This window comes from Eptatretus burgeri, chromosome 8 (assembly GCF_056783735.1).
Source record: "Eptatretus burgeri isolate ZD-2024b chromosome 8, Ebu_testis_v1, whole genome shotgun sequence".
Lineage (NCBI taxonomy): Eukaryota > Metazoa > Chordata > Myxini > Myxiniformes > Myxinidae > Eptatretus > Eptatretus burgeri.
In genome coordinates this window covers 2,300,484-2,315,801 of record NC_140968.1, presented here as the reverse complement: position 1 = coordinate 2,315,801, position 15,318 = coordinate 2,300,484, and the positions used below count along the sequence as shown (strand labels likewise).

The window sequence follows — 15,318 nt, the reverse complement described above, 5'->3', positions numbered from 1 at the left end:
TTTCTTGGAATAGTTATCTAAATGTACGGAATAAGTAAAGACTGAGAAAGGTCATAACACTGGTATTAAAAGTGTGTAGGCCTTCAACCAGCATGGAGTCTCTATATTTGCGAGCTTTGAAAAGGAAGACGATGCGTGGATGTACTTCTTCAACGGACATTTTGAAAAGCTGCCATCATGGAGATGCTTTTGTGCTCGGCCGACGAAGAACATTTCCAAAAAGTAATTTGTACCACGTGCAATTCAAGTGTCAAATTCAAATTCTTTGCCATTTTGATATTTAGTCCATCTTCCAGATTTTTTTTCCCCTTTGATGTTTTATGGGTTTTTTTTTCATGATGTTCAAACTTATCGGATCACCAAAGAGGAATTTCCCTGGATTTAATTCAGCCACACATTATTATTATTATTATTGAGGTCAGCATCTCACATGACAATTGTAAAATCCTCAATTTTAAGAGGATTTGCATATCGGTCAGTGAATTCAAGCACCGGATAGTTTTAGGGACTTTGCAAGCATCGTGTTCTGCACGACGTCCATATTGTTATTTCGTGTCCTTCATAGTCTCATAATAAGGGTTTGTTGAAAATGTGATGACAAAGGGTCAAAGGGCAAATAAATACAAAATCTGATTACGTGGAATTTATTTTTTTTAAAAATCCAGCTGTTTCACACTGCGTAGCAGTCAGGCAAATGCAACGGAAGACCAAGAAGGAACCCGAAGAAATAAAGAGCAAAGATGGAGTCTATTTTATCCTTCCGATGACTTTGCCATTTCACATTTTGACCAAATTATAAATGATTTTCACCATATTCCCAAAATAAAGTTTGTTTGAAGTTTGATGACAAATCGTCAAAATGATTAAAAAAAAAAAAAAAAACACTGAAAAAATTAAAAAGTAATGCCATGGACACACTCGCACGCACACGCACACAATTACAAAACCCCATCTCCTGCTGCGCGGAGAACGGGCCAATGAGCATCAATAATTGTTTGGTGATGTCAATCAGTCTCCTTGATGCATATTTGACCGAGCTTCAATCACGAACCTTGTCTGCCGTTTGCATCATTACCGAGATTCAGTTACGCTACTTATGTAGCGGCCCTGTAGCGTACAGGACAAATTTTGGAAACGTGCAGACGTTACCAGCACACAATGGCTTCACGATCCCTCTTAATGACGACGTACTCATTGCTGAAACACCCTACCTGGAAAGAACAAGGTCGGAAAGCCCCGAAATTGAATGCAGACTACCTGATTCGAAGGAGAGTCCGTACACGACCTCCGAGCCATTGCATCAGCTTCAGTGAAACAAGTTCTGGTACAAACCTCCTTTTTCTCTTTTGCCTCTTGTTTCATCAGTTCCCGCTGGAAAATCTTCTTCTGCGTCTTCAGCTGGGTCTTGGACACGACTTCCCAGCGCTGCAAGAACAAAGGATTATTAAATTAACTGCTTTTCTGTTATTGAACCAAAACTCGATAACCAGCCACACTTTTTTAATTGGGGAGGCCTTTAACAAATTATTGCAGAACGTGAGTGTGTGTGTGAAACACACCAACCACCATTATCAACAAAAACCCACCTCGTCGTTCCCTTTCGCATCCACATAGATAGTGGGAAATGGTTCTTTCTTGGGTGTTCTCAATGCCTGAAAGATGAGAGAGGATATTAATTGCTATTAACAGCAAGCAACAAATAAATATTTCATTATTGTCACATCACAACTCTTTTTCTCGCTGTTGGACACCTAAGGGCCATACTCGCAAACCGAAACATGGCCTGAAGCTTAAGGTTGCCTTCTGTGAAAGCCTTGAAGAGAGATCTGCATAAATAAAAGCTTTTTGACGTGATCGCAAGGTAAGATAGAGCCTGAATTTCAAAGTGGTCTGGGAGCAGTCAGAAGTGCCAAGACATCAGACATGGCAGGCACCTTTCAATCAATTTGATGACGGGCTAAGTTATATAGATAGAGGTTCAGCAAGTCCGATGTGTCTTGTCGCCCAATGAGCTTTCCTCACACTTGAAACACGTCATCCACATGAGTCACACACACGACATGCCCATCGACAGTAAACTACCGTGCTGAGAGTCTCGACACATGGTTCTTTCCTTCCAGGTCGTGCAAGCAATTCATTTAGAGAGAACTGCTGTGTAAAATTTAAAAAAAAAGAGAGGTTCCACAGAAACATTCGGTTAATGTTTGTGTTTCTTCAACAGAAAAACCATGGGTGATTGCCACGTCTGTGCAATCAGAGCATCATGTTGGTTCTGTCATTCGAAAGACTCCTCAAAATATATCCACAAAACAAATGGAGTTAAAAGTGATTAAACAGGGATTCATGAAAACCAGAAATTTCCGAGTGTTTCATTATCACAACTCTTGACGCGACGGGACGGGACGGGGCACGATGCGCGACCGGATGGGGCACAATGCGCGACGGGACGGGGTGGGGCACGGTGCGCGACGGGACGGGGCGGGGCACGGTGCGCGACGGGACGGGGCGGGGCACGGTGCGCGACGGGACGGGGCGGGGCACGGTGCGCGACGGGACGGGGCGGGGCACGGTGCGCGACGGGACGGGGCGGGGCACGGTGCGCGACGGGACGGGGCGGGGCACGGTGCGCGACGGGACGGGGCGGGGCACGGTGCGCGACGGGACGGGGCGGGGCACGGTGCGCGACGGGACGGGGCGGGGCACGACGGGACGGGGCGGGGCACGGTGCGCGACGGGACGGGGCGGGGCACGGTGCGCGACGGGACGGGGCGGGGCACGGTGCGCGACGGGACGGGGCGGGGCACGGTGCGCGACGGGACGGGGCGGGGCACGGTGCGCGACGGGACGGGGCGGGGCACGGTGCGCGACGGGACGGGGCGGGGCACGGTGCGCGACGGGACGGGCGGGGCACGGTGCGCGACGGGACGGGCGGGGCACGGTGCGCGACGGGACGGGGCGGGGCACGGTGCGCGACGGGACGGGGCGGGGCACGGTGCGCGACGGGACGGGGCGGGGCACGGTGCGCGACGGGACGGGGCGGGGCACGGTGCGCGACGGGACGGGGCGGGGCACGGTGCGCGACGGGACGGGGCGGGGCACGGTGCGTGACGGGACGGGCGGGGAACGGTGCGCCACGGGGCAGGGCACGATGCGTCACGGGACGGGGCGGGGCATGATGCGCCACGGTGCGCGACGGGACGGGGTGGGGCACGGTGCGCGACGGGACGGGGCGGGGCACGGTGCGCGACGGGACGGGGCGGGGCACGGTGCGTGACGGGACGGGCGGGGAACGGTGCGCCACGGGGCAGGGCACGATGCGTCACGGGACGGGGCGGGGCATGATGCGCCACGGTGCGCGACGGGACGGGGTGGGGCACGGTGCGCGACGGGACGGGGTGGGGCACGGTGCGCGACGGGACGGGGTGGGGCACGGTGCGCGACGGGACGGGGTGGGGCACGGTGCGCGACGGGACGGGGTGGGGCACGGTGCGCGACGGGACGGGGTGGGGCACCGTGCGCGACGGGACGGGGTGGGGCACGGTGCGCGCCGGGACGGGGTGGGGCACGGTGCGCGACGGGACGGGGTGGGGCACGGTGCGCGGCGGGACGGGGCACGGCACGGTGCGCGACGGGACGGGGCGGGGCACGGTGCGCGACGGGACGGGGCGGGGCACGGTGCGCGACGGGACGGGGCACGGTGCGCGACGGGACGGGGTGGGGCACGGTGCGCGACGGGACGGGGTGGGGCACGGTGCGCGACGGGACGGGGTGGGGCACGGTGCGCGACGGGACGGGGTGGGGCACGGTGCGTGACGGGACGGGGTGGGGCACGGTGCGCGACGGGACGGGGTGGGGCACGGTGCGCGACGGGACGGGCGGGGAACGGTGCGCCACGGGGCAGGGCACGATGCGTCACGGGACGGGGCGGGGCATGATGCGCGACGGGACGGGCGGGGCACGGTACGGGACGGGAAAGGATATGATGATGTGCAGTGCACGGGAAAGGGCGCAGCCCTTAGTGACGTACAAGTATCTGTGCCGCCCTGTGCCGTCCCTTCCCGTCAGGGCCCAATTGAGATGCATCATGGGATGGGAGAGCTTCATCGTGTTGTAGTTTCGTGCAGCCATTAATTGATGAGTGCTGTTAGTCTGTGGGCTTATGTAAAAAAAGCAAAATTCTGGGTACATTCTTGGCCCCCGTGTTTAAACATCTATAAACTTCACCGATTCAGGAAAAAAAAAGAAGGGTGCCAGTTTTTCTATTAGCTTCTTGGGCCTCCATTTTGAATTTTAAAATGGCTGCTGTTTTTACCCTATATGTACGATTTTTCGGTATTTAACATTATTTTGAACATATAATTCAAAGTGTGTGCAAATAGAGTTTGGGTACCAAATGCATTGTCGTTGAGACAACTGTTCATTTGAACTCTGTTTGCATGGATATCAACAGGTTTGATGTTAATGTCAAGAAATATTGGTTTGAATGTGACACTTATTACTGGTGTCTGACGAATATTTTCTGCTTGCAATATGATGCATATCCACTGTGAACCAAATAACTTACTGCTTTATCTCAGAAGACCAAAAATGCACAGTGCACATCCCATCCTGTAAAATACTTAACGCATTGAAATTTATGGCAAATTGTTAATTTCACTTATGGTTCTGATTCCAGATTAACTATGGCATCCTGTGGAGAACCATCATGTAAGAAGCGTGCAACTGAACCTTCCATTGACTTTCGAATCTGCTTGTTGTGTCAAGGAGACAAGTTCACTGACATTAAAGGTGTTCATCAACTGGAGCATATGCGACAACCAGAGCTGGAATCATACCAATCATTGTTGGACTGTATAAGCAAGAGGGCTCAATATCAAAACCCTGAGTATGTTCGTTTGCATCAACAACCGAGTGGCATATCTGGAAAAGAACTGAACAACCAACATGCAGTGTGGCACAAATCATGTCGTGGTAAAGCAACACACAAGCAACACATTGAGGGAGACAAAGCTCGATATGACAAAGCAGTTTTATCTCAAGAATCAAGTGTATTGTCATTCAGTAAAGTCGGTGGTCACCCTCCCGCATCACAAACATCTAACACCCCAAAGCAAGCAACTCCTGCATCTACCAGCACACGAAAGAGATCTCGTTACCCTCCATTCCAAAAGGAACACTGTTTCTTCTGTTAAAACGAGAAGATTTGTGATGGTAACACAGAACGCCTTATTACTTGTCGAAGTGTCGATATTGGAGTGTCAATCCAAAACATAGTTGATGTTAGCGGGAATGAACAATGGAAAGTAAACCTGGCAAACATAACTGATGGCGACTTTCTTTCAAGGGACATTAAATATCACAAAAAATGCCATACCATTAAATGGCGCAAGTACATACAAGCCAAAGAAAGAGTCAGCAACAGAGAACATCAGGCAGAAAATACAGTGGAATTTATTTCTGCAGAGATCGAGTTCAATGCTGAATTTCAGGAATCTATAGATCAAGGAAGCATCCCACTACAGACAAGAGCACAGTGATAAAGCTTCTGGAAGATCTGGTGGCCAATGGCACAGCTCAAGCTTCTGCACAACCTGCCGAGTTTGATGAGGGATCTGAGACATGTCTTGTCGTTGATGGAATGGTAGTGGTACAGGAATTAATGGCAGTCACAAATTTCAAGACTTGCAAACAAGTTGCAACATCCTTTGTCACACTCATTGACTCAAAGGCTCGTGGATATTGTCAAGTGCGAGTTATATTTGATAATTACACCAAGAATGCATCACTGAAGGAGCAGACGAGAGAGCGGCGGAAAGGCAAGCTGAAGGGAACTAAATCCTACATTGTTAAAGACTCAACAGGCATCAAAGACAAAAAGATGTTTCTCGCCAGCAGCAGCACAAAGGATTCACTAACTCTCCACCTTTCCCATCAGCTCATCCACTCCAGTACCGTCAAGGTTATGACTGCAACACGGAAAGAGGTCATGACGAATTATGAAGTTGAAACAATGACCGGTGTCAGCACACAGGAAGAGGCGGACACTCTTATAAGTTATCATGCTGTTGAAGTTGCGAGCAATGGAATGAATGTCCACACATATTCACAAGACACTGATGTGCTACTTTTGGCTCTACAAAGAACACCACTACTTGGCAACCATTCTGCACTAATCATGGGCACAAGCGAAAAACGACGGAAAGTCTTCCTACAGTCTATATATATATATATATATATATATATATATATATATATATATATTATATATATATATACATATACATATACATATATATATATATATATATATATATATATATATATATATATATATATATATGACAAGCTTGGCCCAGAGAAATCAGCAGCTTTGATCAACTGGCTTGCTCTCACAGGCTGTGATATGACAGGACATATCCAAGGGAAGGGAAAGAAGGGGTGCTTTACAACTTTCCTGAAGGCAAGCCCCACCATTCTGAGAGCACTAGCTGACCTTGGCAAAGGGGCTGAACCATCTGAAGAAGTTCTTTGTGGTTGTGAAGAGTTTCTTTGCTCTCTTTTCTCTCCAGTTGGAGTCCACTTTGGGCAAGCAAAGATTCTGAGATGGTTTTTGTTCAAGCAACTCACAGATGAACAAGGAGTTGACAAACTGCCACCGACTCAGGGAGCATGGATTGAACATATACGCCGTGCCCATGTCCAGTGTAATATCTGGTGCCAGGATATGGTATTGAACCCACCTTTTCTTGACCCTTTAGCCTTGGGGTGGCGAAACCAAGACAAAAAGCTACTGATTGTTCTTTTTCAGGTTGCACCAGCTCGTCAGGTGTAACTGTGAGAAATCAAAGTGTTCAAAAAGGTGCTCATGCAGAGGAAACAGTGTGGTCTGTACCGAACTTGGCAAATGTGGTGGGGAAGGCGACAGCTGTACGAACATGACACCACCAAGGATTGGCAAAGATCTAGAAGATGATTGAAGCAATGACAACTATAAATGTTTAATCAGTAACATTGACATTCCTGATTCATACAAGTCGCATTTTCATACCTTTGAAAAAAAAAAAAAAAAAAAAAAAAAAAAAAAAACTTATCCATCTTCTAATTGTATTTATAACCGCCCAAATTAATTTGTATTGAATTACATGCTCTATATTATTTCAGTTAAATGTTTTGGAGGATTGGCAAAGAGTTATATAATGACCGTTTTTACAGCCATTTTTCCCTGCTGTGCAGGGGTTTGGCTTTTTCTTGAGACAATGTTTTATGGCCGGATGCCCTTCCTGACGCCAACCCTGGTCGCCTCTTACGACACACAGGGATATGGTACACCTATTCTAACCGGGGCATACACCGGGACCAGTACACTGGTACTCACTTCGCCAACCTCAGATGGATGACAGGCTGAGTCAACCCCCTGGTGTTAATTCAGCAGCCAACGGGTCTTGAACTCAGGACCCTGGGATCCCAAGCCGCCACCCAAACCACTAAGCCAACACCAGGCTTAGGATTGGCAAAGAGTGTTCCAATCATAAATATGTTATTATTGGAATCCTCCTGTGCCAAAACATATGATTAGACACCAAAAACAACCTCTTATGTCTATTGGTTCAAAAGTAATGGCATTTTACATCGAAAACCCCCGAGATCAGGCGGCCATCTTGAATTTTTCCCAATATTTAGAGTATTTCTCGTGCTCTTAGTTTGCTTCTAATGAATCTTTGTCCCCTTTATATGAGTTTAGATAAAATAAAATAAATATTGAATGACATTTGAATGAATAGTTATGGTTACTTTGCAATATTATTTTTAAAAGAAGATTTTCGGCAGTGGCCATTTTGAAATTCAAAAGGGAGGCCCGAAATGTTAATGGAAAAACTGGCACCTTTTTTTTTCTAAACCAGTGAAGTTTATAGATGTGTTTAGACATGGGTAACACGAATCTACCCCCCAAAAAATGACAAATCCAGAAAATGTTACATAAGCCCATGGACTATGTGCTCGTTTTTATGACAATGGCTCGATAATAAATCGATTTAATAGTGTGGGGATTTTTTCTCTTCCCACCATGAGGGTGATATAAGAGAGGAAGCAGTTGTAAAAGATTTCATTTCCCCCCCCCCCCCCCCCCAAGCACGGTTTCAAATTCAGCGAGCCATTCACTCACTCACTGTTCAGCTGTCCCAGTTACACACACCACACATCCAGAGCAGGTGAGCACACGGTTTACACACCCTGTGCAAACAACAATACATCACATCGTATATACTGTATGATTGTACGGGACACATTATATGGTTTGCACGATTATGGTATGGAATGGGACACGTATGATGTATGACGGGCTAATACGATGGGTTACAAAAACAAACCATTACAGGAATGATTGTAATGAGCCGTCATCACAAAGTGCACAACTTGCCTGGAGCACAGTTTGGAAAGGGTTTCCTTCACTTCCATCACCATTCACATCACTGCCTGCCCTCTCTGAAGTATACAGTTCACCTGCCAGGAAGGCAATAAAGCATCATCAATGTGAAAGGTTTCGTTTGGAGCTCCAAGATCTTCTAAATACCAGCCCAGAAACTTTCCTCAATAAGGTACTCTCACTGCGATATATGTATATGGAGCTTTATTCGATTCAAGTCTGTGATCATTACAGTGCACCGACAGGAGACAATGCCCATTGGGTTACATGTTGCATTTATTAAACCAGCATCCTATCAATTACAGGTGAGCAGAGAGCGACACGGCTGATGTCTGGCTCAGTCGGTTTGAGGGTCCGGTACGGCACGACGAGTCATCATCTGGGGAAGGTAAGAGAGGGTTTTCAGAGCAATGAAGAGATCATTTATGTCGATGAGGAATAAGACTGCGCCTAAGACTGCTTTGGGGAATTTCAGCATCCAGCAGGATGAGAGAGAGAGAGAGGAGGGGGCTCGATTCATAGCACGATTGACTGCTCAAGTGGAGGAAATCATAAAGCCAGCTCTGAAAGTGGATTTGTACGTCACAGGTAACGAGCTGGAAAGGTAGAGCAATATGCCAGACCGTTTCAAATGCCGAGGATATGTGGAAGGAGATGGTCCTGTCCTTTTGTTTGTGATTTAGAGCATTTGACCACTGCTCCAGGAACACGTCCAGAGTTGAGTTGTTCGTTGGTTGATCAGTAATCAGATGGTTTGAAAATAGACAAGACTTGTCATCATCAGCAATGATCAATTCCATGACAATTATTGATAAAATTGGGAGTTAATCTACTGCTCTACTCATCTCTGCAATAATCGTTTTTTTTTTTGTTTTTTTTTTTTAATCAGCATTCCTCAAATGACAACACATACACTTTGAAAAGTATTGGCCGAACCTTTTCATATACTGTACACCATTCTTAATTTGTTTATTAAAATGCCTTTAGCGTTTCGTAACCGAACAGTTGTATAATTAATTAGTGGCTTTTTTAGATTGTTTTTTTCTTTATTAACCATCTCTGACTCTGCAAAATCCTCTTTATCTCTTTGCTGATAACTACATCCTCTGCCGTACCATCTGGGCATCCCTCAGACCGGCAAGCAGCAGCTTGTTCGCTCTCGGCAGATCTGGATAAAATCACAAACTGGTCCAACACGTGGAACGTGCCTTTCAATCCGGACAAATCTCACACTCTCACTATGTCTCTTCGAAAGGACCGTTTAGAAAACCTCCCCATCGACTTTCTCAACAATCCTCTGGAAGAAGTCCTTTCATTCAAGCTTCTGGATCTTACTATCTGCCATGACCTTTCATGGGAAAGCCACATTTCAAACCTCGCCTCAAAATCCTCCGTCGTGCATATGGGAATGGGAATCCTCAGCCCACCTGAGCTCCTGACCACAGACAAAGCTTTCGTCCGCAGCCTGATGGAGTACTGCTCTCCCAACTGGGCTGGTGCTCCTGCCTCTCACCTTTCTCGGCTTCATGTTGTGGAAAACAAGACATTTCAGATCATTGGTATCTCCCGCGATGAGGCCGAGTCTTTGGACCTCTCACTCAATCACCGCAGGCAGGTTGGTGGTCTTTCTGTCTTCCACCGTCTCCTCTCCGGTCTCGCCCACCCTGCTCTGTCTGCAATATGCCTCGCCCCCCCCCCTTCTCCATACTTCCGCAGGGCGTTCAAGGTCCGCCAGCAACCCCCTTCTGGTAAAACTACCAAAATCATGAATCACTGCTCATCTTCACTCTTTCATTCCTCTTTTTTCCCGCCTTTGGAATAAACTTCCTCACTCTATTCTTTCCCAGTCTTACCTCCAGGCTTTCAAAACAGCCGTTCACCACCACCTCTTATCTTCCCCCATCCAAATCCTCGATCTTTTCTACCCCCGTAAATCCATCCCAAACCCACCTCCTTCAAAATGTCTTGCTTTCCTTCCTGAAAGTTCCCTGTTGTGTCCATCTTGTTTACCCCGTGTCCCCCACCTCATCCCTCTCCCTGCCACAGATCTCCTCATGTCTCTGTTCCCCACTGTTTTGTTCTTCCCTCCCCCTCCCCTCTTGTCTCCTGCTCCCCTTGTTGTACGTTCTGTGTGTTCGCTCTCACACGGTAGTCCAGCGGAAATGTGAAAAAGCATGTTGTGGCGTCATTATGAAGTTTTTTCTGGTCGATTCATCATCTCTGAGCTATCCTGAATCACAATCAGCCGGGTGCCAGACTCCCACCCTTGAGGAATTTTTTTTTTTTTTAGAGGCGAAAAACAAAATGGCCACCACCGGCTTTCGATAAATTCTGTTTTGGGCTAAATCTTCACTTCTAATGCACTTACACACACAATTTTGGTGTCTACTACTATGTTTTCATGGTCAAGGGATCCGATAATGATAAAATTGAAGGTGTATATACAAGACCTGTCTCATGTTTTCAAGATGGCCTCCATTTTAAACATGAAAAATGGCTATTTTGCAGTTCCCCTGATCACTTCGAGTAAGAAATTTAATTTGATGAACCCTCAAATATTAATACTACGTACAATAATAGTCAATGACGGCTGAAGTAACTTACTTGCAATGATCAATGAATTGATTATATTGGAATACGATTTTTACACAAATATATCCGGATACATGTGGATAGTTGACTCTGACTTTGGGTTTTGTCTTAAAGTAAGTAGGTACATGTATATGATTTTGAAATTACCTTTTATTTTTAGGCAAACAAATATTAACTTTGTTAAAGATGCAATGTTCTCCATTATGTTCAATCTTCGTCATCGTCATCGTCGTGATTAGCAGCTACTGCCCTTGTCTGTTCGTTCCAACAGTCTGATCCAGCATTACAACTGCAAAACATCGAACATGACATCTGTGCCGCCACACAACCACACCTCCCGGTGGAGCATGGCCGGCTGGTGGAGCATCCACACTTGATCAGCTGCAGAATGGTGACAGGTGCAGCAGACACATCAGGTGGAAGTGTGGTTGGACACAACGTCGCACCGTCCTCAACTTCTTGCCATCCATACTTGATGGGATCCAAGTTCGGCGGGTCTGACTGAGTGGCCGATTTCCATATAATGACTTGATGATGAGCGCGATGTACATGTTGAACAAAGGTATCATGCGATGGGGGCAACGGCTTCAATTTCGGAGCAGAGGTAATCTTGGAGTTGGCCATCTTAGACTTCCACAACTGATACCGGTGTGTCGACATATCACCTTCGACTTTGGAACCATAACAGGCACCAATGAAGGAAGTTGCCTCAGATATCATCTTTTCCTCGTCTGCTTCCAGTTGACCAAGTAAGGTGGGATGATGTCCGCCCATTAGAACCTCCAGCGCAGTGGCCTTTCCAATGCCAAACAAATACGACAGTATCGCATCCGGTCAGAGCATGTACAGCAGGCAGATATTTGGCGATGCTTTTGTGTTTCAGTGCTGTTTGGTGAATGTCCACGTTCGCCCTCCCAGCACACGGACTCTCCATGCTGACATCCACAGTCATCTTTTCCTCGAGGTAGAAATGAATCAACAGGACAAAGACATCTGTATCGTCACAGACCACTTTGATGTGTGAGTCACCACTGACTCCTGACACAATTCTAACTAAGTGATGGATGATGGTGATGATGATATCTGCTTCTTCAAGGTGTGTTTTCAGATCCTGTCTCTGGAGAGTGGAATTGTTCCATACTTGTACTGGTGTAGGATCTTTTCTGGTGATCACCAGTTTGGTCTGGTTGTCCACAGTGTGGGTCACCAGATACCGACAGATCAAATCGATCAGTTGTACTTTGTTGTCGGCTACATTTAGGACCACTTTTTGCGCTGGAAGTGTTGTGTGTAAGTTGAGTTGATGTTTTCGACTTGAATCATGACCTGCGCGCCTGGATCTCGTCATTTGTTTCGTGCTGATTTTGATGTCCCTGTCAAAATCAGGTATACGTCACAACACTTCAGGTGGTATTTGATGGTTCCCATGAAGTTGGTCACATAATCCTCAACTGTACCATTTGTGGGCCAATGTACAGTCCATAACATGGCGCATCCATGGATGATGACAGCATCTGGAACACGTTGGATTCGACTTGATTGCTCAACTTAGAGTTTCGTCTTCAGGATTTCTTTCGACTGAGCCTGCATCGCACCGCTCTCATCAAACAAGGAGGCTGGGACAGGGGACAGCTCGTAAGAGAGGACATCCTCGATATCAATATCCCTGTATTGTTGGAGACATTTGACTCGGGTGTACATCAATTCGGTATCATATACTGGCCTTCCATCCAGATTGATGCTCTGTTCGGTCGAAGTCATCAGGGTCACTTTCTTGGTTAGTGTCTTGTTGAAGCTTGTTGTCCATCCAGATTCAAATTCCACCATCTGTTGTCATCCAATCTTGAGAGAATCATCAACGTTTACCTTGTCTGTCGCATGAAACATAGTAGTCGACACCAAAATTGTGTTTGTAAGTGCATTAGAAGTGAAGATATAGCCTAAAACAGAATTTATCGAAAGTCGGTGGTCATTTGTTTGTCGCCTCTAAAAAAAATTCCTCAAGGGTGCGAGTCTGGCACCCGGCTGATTCTGATTCAGGATAGCTCAGAGATGATGAATCAACCAAAAAACAATAATAACAATAATAACTTCGTAATGACACTAAAGTACGCTTTACCCTGAAATGGCTGTTTGGCATCTCGACTACGAGCCTCGACAGTGTCTACAAAAATTAAAATAATTAAAATTCACAATCCACTTTTGCTTTTTGTGAATAATCCTCCAGGGTGTAGAGATGGTCCACTTGTTCTAGTTCTTCGTGTCCAACGTTAAATCGTTCTGTCTTCTTGTTTACCAATCATCATGAATTTGAACTTTTGCATGTTGATCTGAATTTTGAATTTTCTGCTTTCCTGGTCGAACCTTGTCCGTTACTTTGTGTGGATCCTCCTTGATTGTTCTGTTATCATCACCTGCAAATCTTGGATTATTCACAGTTCTCAGAGAGACCCACACGGACACAAATCCTCCAGTTTCACCAGTCAAGGCTTGCTCACTGCAGCTTGTCAACACAAGCAAAACAAATCTGGTGAAAGCATGCCACCATATTGTACTCCAACAGTTGTCCTGAACCATTTCGTGGGTTCTTCTCTACTTTCAGCACACTCAAATAACCCAACGGTTTACAACCACTACCCCATCCCCAAAATACCACAACGATGCCCCCAACCACCCTCACAATGCCCCAACCCACTTAATGGAACAACCCTCCTCCCACCTTCACGATACCACAACCCCCCTCCCACCTCCACGATGCCACAACCACCCTCTCACCTTCACGATGCCAACCCCCCTCCCACCTCCACAACCCCCCACCACGATGCCACAACCCCCTCCCACCTTCATGATGCCACGATGCCACAACCCCCTCCCACCTTCATGATGCCACGATGCCACAACCCCCTCCCACCTTCACAATGCCACAACCCCCCTCCCACAACTCCGCTCCCACCTCCAGGATGCCACAACTCCCCTCCCACCTCCAGGATGCCACAACCCCCTCCCACCTCCAGGATGCCACAACCCCCTCCCACCTCCAGGATGCCACAACCCCCTCCCACCTCCAGGATGCCACAACCCCCTCCCACCTCCAGGATGCCACAACCCCCTCCCACCTCCAGGATGCCACAACCCCCTCCCACCTCCAGGATGCCACAACACCCCTCCCACCTCCAGGATGCCACAACCCCCTACCACCTCCGCGATGCCACAACCCCCTACCACCTCCGCGATGCCACAACCCCCTACCACCTCCGCGATGCCACAACCCCCTACCACCTCCGCGATGCCACAACCCCCTACCACCTCCGCGATGCCACAACCCCCCTACCACCTCCGCGATGCCACAACCCCCCTACCACCTCCGCGATGCCACAACCCCCTACCACCTCCGCGATGCCACAACCCCCTACCACCTCCGCGATGCCACAACCCCCTACCACCTCCGCGATGCCACAACCCCTCCCACCTCAACGATGCCACAACCCCCTCCCACCTCAACGATGCCACAACCCCCTCCCACCTCAACGATGCCACAACCCCCTCCCACCTCAACGATGCCACAACCCCCTCCCACCTCTACGATGCCACAACCCCCTCCCACCTCTACGATGCCACAACCCCCTCCCACCTCTACGATGCCACAACCCCCTCCCACCTCTACGATGCCACAACCCCCTCCCACCTCAACGATGCCACAACCCCCTCCCACCTCAACGATGCCACAACCCCCCTCCCACCTCAACGATGCTACAACCCCCCCCCTCCCTCCGTCATAACAAAGACAATCAATAAATCTCAAAAACTTACCCCGTGTCAAAACTGTATCTTCAGCCATTTCTCCAACAACAACAACACAGGCCAATCGGACGATGAGTGAATCGGAATATAAAATAGTTTTCTGGAGACAAAACAAACCTCAACTCAACTCAACTCCCTCAACTCCCTCAACTCCCTCAACTCCCTCAACTGCCTCAACTGCCTCAACTGCCTCAACCGCTTTCAATGTACAAGTTGCATCAGCCAAGGAAGGACCGGGTTCCTTCCCTTCAGGGTGTTTTCTTCATTCACAACCAAATCATTCATTCATTCATTCATTCATTCATTCATTCATTCATTCATTCATTCATTCATTCATTCATTCATTCATTCATTCATTCATTCATCCTCAACCATTCCTCACATTTTGCCTGTATATATATATATATAATTTAATTACCGAATGAATATGTTTATTTTTTTCAAAATGAAAACTCTTTTTGCACGTTGCGGACATTTATGCTGCTCATTAAATGATCGGG

At 47.8% G+C, this 15,318-nt stretch overlaps 1 protein-coding gene across 1 annotated transcript in view; it reads right to left on the bottom strand.

Moving 5' to 3' along the window:
- Window positions 1-15,092, bottom strand: part of NARS1 (asparaginyl-tRNA synthetase 1) — a 43,813-nt gene extending 28,721 nt beyond the window's left edge. The window contains exons 1-4 of the mRNA XM_085890577.1: window positions 14,828-15,092; window positions 8,420-8,502; window positions 1,587-1,652; window positions 1,333-1,425 (exon numbers count right to left, since the gene is read on the bottom strand). Of these exons, the coding sequence (XP_085746703.1) occupies window positions 1,333-1,425; window positions 1,587-1,652; window positions 8,420-8,502; window positions 14,828-14,855 (270 nt within the window). The 5' untranslated portion in view covers window positions 14,856-15,092. The remainder of the gene's footprint in view (window positions 1-1,332; window positions 1,426-1,586; window positions 1,653-8,419; window positions 8,503-14,827) is intronic.
- Between the last annotated feature and the right edge of the window lie 226 nt (window positions 15,093-15,318).